Here is a 14,720-nt window from a genome sequence, read left to right on the forward strand (position 1 = left end):
GCAGCCACAGGAAACTGACATACTGGATATGGTGACTTAGTAAGCAGTGCTGAGCCAGAGGTCTTCTCTTGAGCTGGAGGGTGACATAGCCAAAGGGTCATTAAAGTTTATTCTTCCTATAATGATCAGGTGTTACTTTTTTACAATGAAGAAAAACACACTAAAGTTATTTTAATAAGCTGAAAAGAAAGGTTAATTTGGCAGCTGTTTGCAAGGTGGATTGACTCAGGAGTGGAGGTGGAAAAGGTGAGATGGTAGGGAGACCCTTTGGGATCCTATTGTAATAATCTGTGAGTAGGGCCCTGAGTAATGTAAGTAGTAGGAATGGAGAGGACGAGCTAAGTCGAAATTTTATAAAGGAATAAATTGGCATGACTTCAGTGAGTGGGCATGGAAAGTCACAGTAGTAGAGGGAGATTTTAGGAGGCATAAAATGAAAAACTTTGTTAGTTAACCTCCTTGCCCCCCCTCTCCATCAAGTGCCTAATATCACAGAGAATCGGATTAAATGAATGACTTTATAGTATTAATATAGCAGTGCATATAAAGCACCTGTCAGTTTTAGAGCCTTTTCAGGGAATTATACGTTCAGGTTAATGAGTCCTACCTAGGAATCTGGAGGGGAATAGTCACACTTAATGACAGTGACTTACCTTGTGACAAGTTGCTGTGATGCAGATCAGGGGACTCAGGGTCTAGACCCTGCTCTGGCATTAAAAATCTCTGGACTAAAATTTTATCATCTGTGAAATAAAGAGATGCACTGTGCATATCTGTGTGTGTGTGTGTGTGTGTGCATGTGTGCACGTGCGTGCACACGTGCGTGCATCCATCGCTCCATTCCCAGCACTCCTAGGTGTACTGATATCCTGCTCTCTGTAACGTTGTTTATTTCACGTCTGCTTCTTTTCACGAGTCTAAGTGCAGTAAGGGTAAGGACTCTACTTACATCAATATTCCTAGAGTTTTACAGTGTTTGGGGCATAGTGGGTGTTCAGTAAGTAGTTGTTGAATAAAGGAATTAATTTCCCCTCTTTACCTGAAAAGACGAGGGTAATAGTGTTTACCCCATCTGAAGGCGTGTGAAATAGCGTGAGATAACGTGCAGTGTCTCACTCGGGGCCTTGTCCACAGTGACAGCTCTCTCCCTGCACACCCTGTTTTACCCCTGAATTTAAGTTTTTGTTGTTTGTTCTTAAAAAGCTGGAAGTAAAATGGTCCAGGAATCTTGGGAATAGGGTTTAATCTGAGCACTGGAGGCTTCCTCATTTTAAGAAGCCCCTAAAGAGCATGCGCCTGTAGTTATGTCTCCTCTTTCTGTGGAAGCTGAACTTGACTGGGAAGCCTTGCCATCTATGCTCAGGCCTTTGCAGACTAGTTTCTATTCTGTCTTTCTCCGTAATGGTTAAATTTAGAATTATCAGGAACTCCCTCTTGGCTAGGTCCAGTAGTTTATCTTAATTCCCAGGCTTTTAAAACTCATACATTAGAATCCTATACGGACCCCTCCCCTCCATAATATTCTTTCTCCTCATAAGCTTTTGTCTTTGTGCCACCTTGAATCTTCCTTTTTTACTGTTCTTTCTGCTTTTAAAGGTTCATATCTTTTTAAAAAAAATAACCATGTCTTTTTTTAAATAACAGCTTTATTGAAAAATAAATCACATACCATGAAATTCATCCTTTTCTCTCTTTTTTTGAGGAAGATTAGCCCTGAGCTAACATCGGCTGCCAATCCTCCTCTTTTTGCTGAGGAAGACTGGCCCTGAGCTAACACCCGTGTCCATCTTCCTCTATTTTGTGTAGGACACCTGCCACAGCATGGCTTGACAGTCCACACCCGGGATTCAAACCGGAGAACCCCGGGCCAACGAAGCGGAACGTTCGAACTTAACCACTGCACCACTGGGCCAGCCCCCAAATTCACCCTTTTAAAGTATACAATTCTGTGATTTTTAGTATGTTCACAGAGTTGTGAAATATCACCACTATCTAATTCCAGAACATTTTCGTTACTCCAAAAAGAAACCCTTATAAACAAACTGTGGTATATCCATATAATGGAATTTTATTCAGCAAAAAAAGAAATGAGCTGTTAAGCCATGAAAAGCCCTAGAGGAGCTTAAATGCATATTGCTAAGTGAAAGAAGCCAGTTTGAAAAGCCTACATCAGACTGTATCATTCCAACTCTGTGACGTTCTGGAAAAGGCAAAACTGTAGAAACAGTAAAAAGATTACTAAAAAGGCAGTAAAAAAAAAAAAAGCTTGCCAAGGTTTAGGCAGGAAGAATGGAACAGGTGGAGCACAGGGGATATTTAGGGCAGTGAAACTATTCTGTGTGATACTGGAAGGGCAGATACATGACACTATGTATTTGTCAAAACCCACAGGACTGTACAACACAAAGAACCTGAATGTAAACTGTGGACTTCACTTAATAATATATCAACATTGGTTCATCATTTGTAACAAATGTACCACACTAATGCAAGATGTTAATAATGGAACGGGGAAGGCAGAGATATATGGGAATTCTGTATACTTTCTGCTTAATTTTCCTGTAAACAGCTCTAAAAAACAAAGCCTACCAATTAAAAACAAGAAACCCTGAACCCATTACCCGTCACTCGCCATTCTCTCCTTCCCTTCCCAGCCCTAACTTACCTACTTTCTGCCTTACCTAATCTACCTTCTGTCTCTGTAGATTTGGCTATTCTGGACATTTCGTATAAATGGAATCATACAGTACGTGGCCTTTTGTGTTTGGCTTCTTTCACTTGGCATAATGTTTTCAAAGTTCATCCATGATGTACCATGTATCAATACTTCATTCTTTTTATGGCTGAATAATGTTCCGTTGTATGGATACACCACATTTTGTTATCTATTCACCAGTTGATGGACATCTGGGTTGTTTCCAGTTTTTAGCTCTCGTGAATAATGGTGCTGTGAACATTCGTGTACAAGTTCTTGTGTGGATATATGTTTTCATTTCTTTTTGCAATATATCTAGAATTAGACTTGCTGGGTCATATGGTAACTCTGTGTTTAATATTTTTGGGGAACTACTAAACTGTTTGCCAAAGTGGCTACCATTATACATTCCCCACCAGCAATGTATGAGGGTTCCTTTTCTTCACATACATACCAACACTTGTTATTGGCTGTCTTTTTGATTATATAGCCATCCTAGTGGGTATGAAGTGGTATCTTGTGATTTTGGTTCACATTTTCCTAGTGACTAATGATATCAAGCATTTTTTGATATACTTGGCTGTTTGTAGATCTTCTTTGGAGAAATGTCTATTCAAATACTTTGCCCACATTTTAATTGGATTATTTGTCTTTATTGTTGAGTTGTAGGAGTTCTTTATATATTCTGGATACAAGTCCCTTATATGTATGATTTACAAATATTTTCTACCATTCTGTGAATTGTTTTTTTACCTTAATGGTATCCTTTGAAGCACAAAATTTTTAATTTTGTAAAGTCCAATTTACTTTTTCTTTTGTTGCCTGTGCTTATGGTATCATATCTAAGAAGCTATTGCCTAATCCAAAGTCACAAAGATTTATTCCTGTGTTTTCCTCTAAGAATTTTATCCTGTAGCTTTTACATTCAGACTTTTGTTCTATTTTGAGTTAATTTTTGATATATGACATGTTGTAGGAGTCCAACTTAATTCTTTTGCTTTTGGATATCCATTTGTCCCACACTATTTATTGAAAAGATTGTTCTTTCCCCTTTTAGTTATTTTGGCACCTTGTTGAAAATCAATTGTCCATAAATGTAAAGGTTTACTTCTGGATTCTCACTTCTTTCCCATTGATTTGTGTGTCTATCCTCGTGCCAGTACTGCACTATCTTGATTACTATGGGTTTCTAATAGGTTTTGAAATCAGAAGTGTAAGCCCTCCAACTTTGTTCTTTTTCAAGATTGTTTTGGCTATTCAGGGTCCCTTCTATTTCCATGTGAATTTTAGGATTATCTTGTCAATTTCTGCAAAAAGGCAGCTGGGATTTTGATAGCAATTATGTTGTATCTTTAGATCAATTTGGGGAGTGTTGCCATCTTAACAGTATTGTCTTCTGACGCATTAACATGGAATGTCTTTCTATTTATTACATCTTCTTTAATTTCTTGCAGGGTACCAGTCTTGCACTTCTCTTGTTAGATTTATTCCTAAGTACTTTATTTTTTGATGCTGTCATAAATGGGATGTTTTTTGTTTGTTTGTTTGTTTGTCATTGTTTTTATCTTTTTTTATTATTTTATTTTTATTGAGTTATTGATAGGTTACAATCTTGTGAAATTTCAATTGTACATTAATGTTTGTCAGTCATGTTGTAGGTGTACCACTTCACCCTTTGTGCCCACCCCCCACCCCACCTTTCCCCTGGTATCCACTAAACTGTTCTTGGTCCATAGTTTTAAATTCCTCATATGAGTGGAGTCATACACAGATTATCTTTCTCTCGCTGACTTATTTCACTTAACATAATTCTCTCAAGGTCCATCCATGTTATTGCAAATGGAATGATTTTGTTCTGTTTTGCAGCTGAGTAGTATTCCATTGTATATATGTACCACATCTTCTTTATCCATTCGTCTGTTGATGGGCACTTAGGTTGCTTCCACATCTTGGCTATTGTAAACAGTGCTGCAATAAACATTGGGGTGCACAGGACTTTTGGGATTGCTGACTTCAGGCTCTTTGGATAAATACCCAGTAGTGGGATGGCTGGATCGTATGGTAGTTCTATTTTTAGTTTTTTGAGGAATCTCCATACTGTTTTCCATAGTGGCTGTACCAGTTTGCATTCCCACCAGCAGTGTATGAGGGTTCCTTTTTCTCTGCAACCTCTCCAACATTTGTTGCTATTAGTTTTAGATATTTTTGTCATTCTAACGGGTGTAAGGTGACATCTTAGTGTAGTTTTGATTTGCATTTCCCTGATGATCAGCGATGATGAGCATCTTTTCATGTGCCTATTGGCCATCAGTATATCTTCTTTGGAGAAATGTCTGTTCATGTCTCCAGCCCATTTTTTGATTGGGTTGTTTGATGTTTTGTGGTTGAGTTGCGAGAGTTCTTTATATATTAAGGATATTAAGCCTTTGTCAGATATATGACTTGCAAATATTTTTTCCCAGTTAGTGGGTTGTTTTTTTGTTTCAATCCTGTTTTCATTTGCCTTGAAGAAGCTCTTTAATCTGATGAAGTCCCATTTGTTTATTCTTTCTATTGTTTCCCTTCTCTGAGAAGGCATGGTGTCCAAAAAGATCCTTTTAATACTGATGTCAAAGAGTGTACTGCCTACGTTTTCTTCCAGAAGCCTTATGGTTTCAGGTCTCACCTTTAGGTCTTTAATCCATTTTGAGTTTATTTTGGTGAATGGTGAAAAAGAATGGTCAATTTTCATTCTTTTACATGTGGCTTTCCAGTTTTCCCAGCACCATTTGTTGAAAAGACTTTCTTTTCTCCATTGTATGCCCTCAGCTTTGTCAAAGATAAGCTGTCCATAGATGTGTGGTTTTATTTCTGGGCTTTCAATTCTGTTCCAATGATCTGTGCACCTGTTTTTGTACCAGTACCATGCTGTTTTGATTACTGTAGCTTTGTAGTATGTTTTGAAGTCAGGGATTGTGATGCCTCCTGTTTTGTTCTTTTTTCTCAGGATTGCTTTAGCAATTCGGGGTCTTTTGTTGCCCCATATGAATTTTAGGATTCTTTGTTCTAATTCTGTAAAGAATGTCATTGGGATTCTGATTGGGATGGCGTTGAATCTGTAGATTGCTTTAGGTAGAATGGACATTTTAACTATGTTTATTCTTCCAATCCATGTACATGGAATGTCTTTCCATCTCCTTATGTTGTCATCCAATTCTCTCAGAAAGGCCTTGTAATTTTCATTATATAGGTCCTTCACTTCCTTAGTTAAATTTACCCCAAGGTATTTTATTCTTTTTGTTGCAATTGTGAATGGTATTGTATTCTTGAGTTCTTTTTCCGTTGGTTCATTACTGGAGTATAGAAATGCTACTGATTTATGCAAATTGATTTTATACCCTGCAACTTTGCTGTAGTTGTTGATTACTTCTAACAGTTTTCCAATGGATTCTTTGGGGTTTTCTATATGTAAGATCATGTTGTCTGCAAACAGCGAGAGTTTCACTTCTTCCCTCCCTATTTGGATTCCTTTTATTCCTTTTTCTTGCCTGATTGCTCTGGCCAGGACCTCCAGTACTATGTTAAATAAGAGTGGTGATAGAGGGCATCCTTGTCTTGTTCCTGTTTTCAGGGGGATGGGGTTCAGTTTTTGCCCATTGAGTATGATGTTGGCTATGGGTTTGTCGTATATGGCCTTTATTATGTTGAGGTAGTTTCCTTCTATGCCCATTTTGTTCAGAGTTTTTATCATAAATGGCTGTTGGATCTTGTCAAATGCCTTCTCTGCATCTATTGAGATGATCATGTGGTTTTTATTCCTCAGTTTGTTGATGTGGTGTATCACGTTGATTGATTTGCGGATGTTGAACCATCCCTGTGTCCCTGGTATGAATCCCACCTGATCCTGATGTATGATTCTTTTGATGAATTGCTGAATTCTGGTTGCCAAAATTTTGTTTAGAATTTTTGCATCTATGTTCATCAGTGATATTGGCCTGTAGTTCTCTTTTTTCGTGGTGTCCTTGTCAGGTTTTGGTATCAGCGTGATCTTGGCCTCATAGAATGTGTTAGGAAGTGTTCCATCTTCCCTAATTTTTTGGAATAGCTTGAAAAGGATAGGTATTAAGTCCTCTCTGAAAGTTTGGTAGAATTCCCCAGGAAAGCCATCTGGTCCTGGGGTTATATTCTTTGGGATGTTTTTGATTGCTGTTTCAATCTCTTTCCTTGTGATTGGTCTGTTCAAATTGTCTGCCTCTTCTTGAGTGAGCTTTGGGAGATTGTAGGAGTCCAAGAATTTATCCATTTCCTCTAGGTTATCCATTTTGTTGGCATATAGTTTTTTGTAGTATTCTCTTATAATCTGTTGTATTTCTGCAGAGTCTGTTGTTATTTCTCCTCGCTCATTTCTGATTTTGTTTATTTGAGCTTTCTCCCTTTTTTTCTTTGTAAGTCTGGCTAATGGTTTGTCAATTTTATTTATCTTCTCAAAAAACCAGCTCTTTGTCTCATTGATCCTTTCTACTGCCTTTTTCGTTTCAATAGTATTTATTTCTGCTCTGATTTTTATTATTTCTCTCCTTCTGCTGACTTTGGGCTTTGTTTGTTCTTTTTTCTCTAGTTCAGTTAGGTGTGCTTTAAGGTTGCTTATTTGGGATTTTTCTTGTTTGTTAAGATGTGCCTGTATTGCGATGAATTTTCCTCTTAATACAGCTTTTGCTGTATCCCATATGAGTTGGTATGGCATGCTATCATTTTCATTTGTTTCCAGGTATTTTTTTATTTCTTCTTTAATTTCTTCAATGATCCATTGCTTGTTCAGTAGTGTGTTGTTTAGTCTCCACATCTTTGTGCCTTTCTTAGCTTTTTTCTTGTAATTAATTTCTAGCCTTATAGCACTATGATCTGAGAAGATGCTTGTTATTATTTCAATTTTTTTAAATTTGTAGAGGCTTGCCTTGTTTCCCAACATATGGTCTATCCTAGAGAATGTTCCATGTGCACTTGAGAAGAATGTGTATTCAGCTCCTTCAGGGTGGAGTGATCTATATATGTCTATTAAGTCCAATTGTTTTAGTTTTTCATTCAGCTCCACTATTTCCTTGTTGATTTTCTGTCTGGATGATCTGTCCATTGATGTGAGTGGGGTGTTGAGGTCCCCTACTATTATTGTGTTGTTTTTAACACCTTCCTTTAGGTCTGTTAATAGTTGCTTTATGAATCTTGGTGCTCCTGTGTTGGGTGCATAGATATTTATAAGTGTTATTTCTTCTTGATGAAGTGTCCCTTTGATCATTATATATTGTCCCTCTGTGTCTCTCTTTACCTGTCTTATTTTGAAATTCACTTGGTCTGATATGAGAATTGCAACACCTGCCTTTTTTTCCTTGCTATTTGCTTGAAGTATTGTCCTCCACCCCTTCACCCTGAGTCTTTGTTTGTCCTTGGGGCTGAGGTGTGTTTCCTGGAGGCAACAAATTGTTGGATCTTGTTCTTTAATCCATTTTGCCACTCTGTGTCTTTTTATTGGAGAGTTCAATCCGTTCACATTGAGAGTGATTATTGATGCATGTGGACTTAATGCTGTCAATCTGTCACTCATTATCTTGTTTTCCTGTGTTTCTTTTCCTGTGTGCTTTAGACTACCCATTTAATACTGCAATTTCTTATGCTGGGTTTCTTAGATTTTTCCTTATCTGTGATTTGTGACTCTGTTCTGTACTTTATTTTAGTGTCTGCCTTGAAGTTTGTATTTAGAATCTCGTGTATAATATAGTCTATTCTCTGGTGGTCTCTTAGTTACTTGACCAATACTGATTTAGACCCTTTGCTCTTCCCCTCCTAAATAATTATTTTCATTTTTTATTCCAACTCGTCTTATTAATTTGTAGTTAGAGTGCTAAGATCGTCCTTGTTTTGGTAGTTTCCTTACCTTTACCCTAATGCTATAATTGAATATTTGCTATCCTGTTCTGGTTCTATCCATCGGTCTCCCTAGTCTGTGGATTATGTCCCCTTTCTCCCTTTTTTCTTTTTTCAAGTATGAGAGCCTTCTTGAGGATTTCTTGTAATGGAGGGCTTTTAGTTACAAATTCCCTTAACTTTTGTTTGTCTGGAAAAGATTTAATTTCTCCCTCATATCTGAAGGAAATTCTTGCTGGATAGAGTATTCTTGGCTGAAGGTTTTTATCCTTTAAAGCTTTGAATATATCACTCCATTCTCTCCTAGCTTGTAGGGTTTCTGTAGAGAAATCCGCTGACAGTCTGATAGGGGCTCCTTTATAGGTTATTCTCTTTTTTTTTCTTACTTCCCTGAGTATTCTTTCCTTATCATTCCTATTTGCCAACTTTACTATTATGTGCCTTGCGGTGGGTCTTTTTACATTGACAAATCTGGGAGATCTAAAACCCTCCTCTACACACATTTCTCTGTTGATCCCTAGATTTGGGAAGTTCTCTTCAATAATTTCGTTAAGCACACTTTCTGCTCCATTTTCCTTTCCCATATTCTTGGGAATTCCTATGATCCTTATGTTCTTACTCCTCATTGAATCCATTATCTCTCGGAGATTTTCCTCATTTTTTAAAATTTTTAGTTCTCTTTCTTCCTCTGTCTGGCGCCATTCAGCCTGTCTGTCCTCGATTATGCTGATTTGCTCCTCTATGTGGTCTACACGGGCATTCAGGGAATCCGTATTCTGTTTTATCTGGTCCATTGTGTTTTTCATCTCAAGTAATTCTGTTTGATTCTTTATGATTTCAATCTCTTTTGTGAAGTAACTCCAGAACTCGGCTTGTTTCTCTATCTTTCTCTCTACCTCATTGAGTTTTTTGATTATAGCTGCTCTGAATTCATTATCACTTAGTTTACCTAATTCCAAGTCCTCAGGACTTAATTCTGTGTTTTTATTGTTTTCCTTCTGTTCTTGGGCTTTTATAAATTGCTGGATGGTAGAGGAGCGGTTTTTTCTCATGGTGGTAGAATTCAGTTGCAGTTACAGCCTGTCGCCACTAGATGGGGGTCGAGAGCGGGGTGTTAGCTCTCCGCCTTGGGGCAAGATGGCTGCGCCCACTGGCTTCGCTCGGGGGGAGGGGCTGTTACTCACACGTGCTGGTCTGGGTTCAGATCAGTTCTGTTCTCTGGTCTCCCAAGGCCCTTGATTTATAGGGTCCCCGTGGACGGAAGCTTTCCCCCATCAGTGGGTCTCCACTGAATCAGCGGCAGGAGTCCTGGATGATCCCCCGGTCGCGTGGCCCCTCCCCCGCTCCTTCCCGACCTGCGCCGGAGCGATTCGCAGACTCTAGGGGAGGGAGCGATGTTCTCTCCTACCGTTCCAGCACCTCCGAAGGTGTAAAGCTAGGTTTATGATCTCTGCCTTCTTGGTATTGCAGGTCTCTAACGAGCTGGCATTATGTTTATTCTCTGAAATTCAGTTCTTCCAATCTTTTGTTGTATTTTGGAGAGGAGAGAATCCCGGGTCAGCTCACCCCGCCATTTTGCTCCGCCCACTCGGCCTCAATGGGATGTTTTCTTAAATTCACTTTCAGATTGTTCAGCATGTGTAGAAACACAACTAATTTTTGTATATTGATCTTGTATCTTGCAACCTTGCTCAACTCATTTATTAGATCTAATAGTTTTTTGTGGATTCCTTAGGATTTTCTATATATAAAATCATGTCATTTTTCAAATAGAAAGAGTTTTACTTTTTCCTTTACAATCTGAATGCCGTCTCTTTCCTTTTCTTGCCTATTTGCTGTGTCTAGCACCTTCAATACGATGTTGAATAGAAATGACAAGAGAAGACAAGATCCTTGTCTTGTTTCTGACCTTTGAGAGACGGCATTCAATCTTTGACCATTAAGTATGATGTTAGGTGGGTTTTTCATAGATGGCTTTTATCAGATGAAGGAAGTTCCCTTCTATTCCTAGTTTCTTGAGTGTTTTTATCATGTAAGTGTGGTGGATTTTGTCAGGTGCTTTTTCTGAGTCTGTTAAGATGAACATAGAGTTTTTGTCCTTTTTTCTATTGATATAGAGTAATTGATTTTCATTTGTTAAACCAACGTTCATTCCTGGGATAAATCGCACTTAGTCAAGATGTATAATCCTTTTTACGTATTGTTAGATTCAGTCTGCTGCTAGTATTTTATTAAGGATTTTTGCCTCTATATTCACAAGACGTATTAATCTATGGTTTTCCTTTCTTATGCTATCTTTGGTTTTGGTATCAGGCTAATATTCACCTCATGGAATGAGTTGGGAAATGTTCTCTCCTCTTGTGTTTTTTGGAAGAGTTTGTAAAGAATTAGTGTTAATTCTTTAAATGTTTGGTAGAATTCACCAGTGAAGTCACCTGGATCAGGACTTCTCTTTGTGAGAAATTTTTTGATTACAACTCAATCTCTTTATTTGTTTCAGGTCTGTTCATATTTTCTGTTTCTTCTTGAGTCAGTTTTGCTACTTTGTGTCTTTCTAAGAATTTGTCCATTGCATTTAGGTTATCTAGTTTTTTGGCAAAGAATTTTTCACAGTATTCCCATGTAACCCTTTTTATTTTGATAGTGATGTCCTCTCTTTCAGTCTTGATTTTAGTATCTTGAATGTTTTCTCTTGGCCAGTCTAGCTAAAGGTTTGTCAATTTTGTTGAACTTTGAAGAACTAACTTTTGGTTTTATTGATTTTTCTCTGTTGTTTTTCCATTCTCTATTTTATTTATCTCTGCTCTAATATTTATTATTTCCTTTCATCTGCTTGCTTTGGGTTTAATTTGCTCTTCTTTTTCTAGTTTCTTACGGTGGAAAATTAGGTTATTGATTTAAAATCTTTCTTCTTTTTTAATTTAGGTGTTTACAGCTCCCTCTGAGCACTGCTTTAGCTGCATCTCATAAAGTTTTGGTATGTTGTGTTTTCCTTTTCATTCATCTCAAAATATTTTTCTAATTTCCCTTGGGATCTCTTCTTTGACCCATTGGTTACTTAGGAATTTCTTTTGTTTTTTATGTCATATTTATTAAATACTTGTTTCTGTGTACTAAGATAGAATTATATGACAGCCCCTGGTGCTTACTTTGTAAAAATCATGACATCTAGTTTTAGCTTGTCTCAAAGGAGAAAGTGTTAAAAACAGGTAGTTAACAGAAAAGTAAGACCTTCACTCTTGCTTGCTTATAAAAGATAGACTTTAACATTTTTAACATATAATGAAATCAGACTTGGTATTGCAGAGGCACTACTGAAATATGACATCTCTAATATCCTACCTTTGTGAAATAATTTCTTTGTGGAGGGTAAAAAGAAAGAAAGAAAGAAAGAAACAGAATGGCTAGCTCGTGGTGAGGGGTAGGGAGACAGGCCTTCTATCCCCAGCTCACAAATGTGTTTTGGGGAGGAAAAAGGTAAAATGGACAGTGGATAAAGTGGTAAAACAATGGCATACTGTTTTAAAGACAGCTATTTAAATTTTCATGTGGCTCTATGTCAATAGAAATAAAATTAGAACAGAAAAAAATGCTAAATTGGGGGATTAGTTTCACAGCTTCCTTTGGGGTTTGTGTTGGTGCATAAAAATCAGTACTTTTATTTAGCCATTAATATGCTTCCTCACAGAAGAAATAAGAGGAGAGAGCAAGAGGGCCTATGTGGTTATCACTGAGTTTGTGAAAATTTTATGAAACATTGGCAAGAATGACTTTTGGCCCAGAGATATTTAAGGAATTTGTGAAGTTGATTTCAGTTTTAGTTTTTGGTTCCTAATTTCTAATTAACTTCCCGTATTCATCTCCCAGTTTTTATGGCTTATGAAATATATAAAGTTCAGTTGTTAAGGCAGCTAGTTTACTAACCTACATTTGTATATTATCTTTTTCTTTACAAAGTGCTCTCATACATTATTATACTTAATATTCACAATAATTCTGTTCTATACTTGACTCTCTTGAAAACTGGTACACTAATCAGATTTTAGCTGGCACCAAAAGCCAAACGGTCTGTTACTGGGGAAAAATTAAGCTAGAGAAGTCGGGGTTATGTGGTTTTAAATGTAATTTTACAGGAGATGACATAAAATACAGGAACCCTGGATTCATTTACTGTGCCTTTCTAATAAAGAAAAGGAATAAAATAGTTCCAATTTAAATATTTTGCTACCATGAAAGTAAACAAAGGGTTATAACTTTTGTTTGATTTTTATGACTGTGCTAGGTGTGTTTCAAAAATCAATGAAGTCTGGGAAGTACACTGTGTTCTGTTGCTGGCTTTTCAAAGGCAGCCACTCCTGAATTAATTAAAAACAGCAATATATGAGGTATTGGATTATAGTGTTGTGTGATTGATGACTCATTTTACTACATAAAGAATAGATTTGATTACCATTTATTTCACTATACACGAGTTTATGCTGTAAATATATTGCTTTTTAAAAGCTGTGGCAATAGCAAATAGACTTTGTTTTAATGCAGGGTGATTTTAAAATATTTTGTTAAAATTGTGCAATTGATGTGATATAAGCATAATTTAAAATTTAGTCCATAGTAATATTTGAATCAACTAGTCATCTTGCAATTGGTATCACATATTTGGCTCTGAAGAAAAGTTTCCTGAGGTGTATATTATTATACTGGAATAAAAACATGATGATGCAGAATAGAAAAGCCGTAAAAGACCAGTTTTTGAAAAGTTGAAACTAATTTAGGAGTAGTACTGAAGCAGCTAGCTAGATGGTGGTGGAAAGGAAAGATTTTTTTCCTCAGAACCTTAGAGTATTCTGTCTCATTTCAGAGCCACCCTATAAAATGCTAGATGCAATGCTTAGCCATCGGGATATGACATAAGGGCTGGTAAATGAGGCTGATTCCCATTTAAAGCTTGGTTTTCCTTACCTAACCATTATACTTAGTAATGATCTGATCTTTACAGAATACTGGGCATTGTTGGTTTATATAAATAGTGATTTCAAACAAACAAATCAGTTTTCATAGTCCAAATGAATATTGATCCTTTGAATTTTGTTACCTGGGAAAGCTTCTACATTTATTCCACTGATTTGCCAGTGTGTGAGTTTTGTGTCTTCTCTTTTAGAATTGCCTTTAAAGCCTCAGCAACATTCCTTTCAGTATATTGAAGTTATGACATTTTTATTCTCTGAAGGTGATTTTCAGAAAGGAATAGACATCATCAGAACTTCGTCAGATAAACTAAGTGGATAATCAAATTGTTTGGGAATTTGAAGAATAATGTATCACTCTAAAGTAATGAAGCATATTGTGTTGTGACTTGTAAAATACTGGCTCCACAAGCACTTTCCAAAAAAGCTTGTTCATTGGCATAAATGTACCTGCTTTCAAGAACATTTATTTGATGTGTAAGTTCAGGTTCATCTATTTAAAAATTCATCATCTTTACCTCATGGTTAAATCTTGTATAAGAACTTGGGGAGGTTCCAAAACCAAACAATGAAGAAGATTAAATTACTTTGCCAGTCACCTAAAAATTGTGCCTACGCAGGTAAATGAGTAACAGGGATATTGAGAGGATGTCTTCTGACACTAGTGGGAGCAGGTAGAAATCTCCTGAGACAATCTAGGGTTATAATTACCGGCTTCTAAAGGCAGGAGAGAATCATCCTGGAGATTTCAGGGACTTCCTGTGTGTTCCTTTGGGCTCAACAAATGTGAAGAGGGAATACATAGAAAATTGCTTAAGATACATACATATACACATATATATACACAGATTTTTAATTTTTTCTAATTATAAACATTTAAAAATGTCGATGAGAAGAAAGCTATTTATAATCACGCCCATCAGAGAAATCCTCACTGACCTTTTCTTAGCATCCTTTCTTCTATGTTGTTTTATGACTTTGAGATCATACTGAAACTTACTGAAAGTTTTGAATATTGATTTTTTTTTACTTATTTTATTGTAATTATTTTCTTGAGTCAATAAAAATTCTTCATGAACAAAATATTTAGTGGTAATCTTTTAGTTTTTTTATTATCTAGCTACATATGGTTCATAAAGTTTACTGTTAAACTATTTAAAGTT

General features: G+C 36.7%; 1 protein-coding gene across 2 annotated transcripts in view; it reads left to right on the forward strand.

Moving 5' to 3' along the window:
* CREBL2 (cAMP responsive element binding protein like 2) overlaps positions 1 to 14,720 on the forward strand; it is a 29,523-nt gene that overhangs the window by 7,845 nt on the left and 6,958 nt on the right. Inside the window, exon 2 of one of the 2 annotated variants that reach the window (XM_070619130.1) lies at positions 11,519 to 11,570. The exons of the other annotated variant lie outside the window; for it this stretch is intronic. Within the exon in view, the coding sequence (XP_070475231.1) occupies positions 11,519 to 11,570 (52 nt within the window). The remainder of the gene's footprint in view (positions 1 to 11,518; positions 11,571 to 14,720) is intronic. 2 annotated transcript variants of the gene reach the window in all.

This window comes from Equus przewalskii, chromosome 5, assembly GCF_037783145.1.
Source record: "Equus przewalskii isolate Varuska chromosome 5, EquPr2, whole genome shotgun sequence".
Taxonomy (NCBI): domain Eukaryota; kingdom Metazoa; phylum Chordata; class Mammalia; order Perissodactyla; family Equidae; genus Equus; species Equus przewalskii.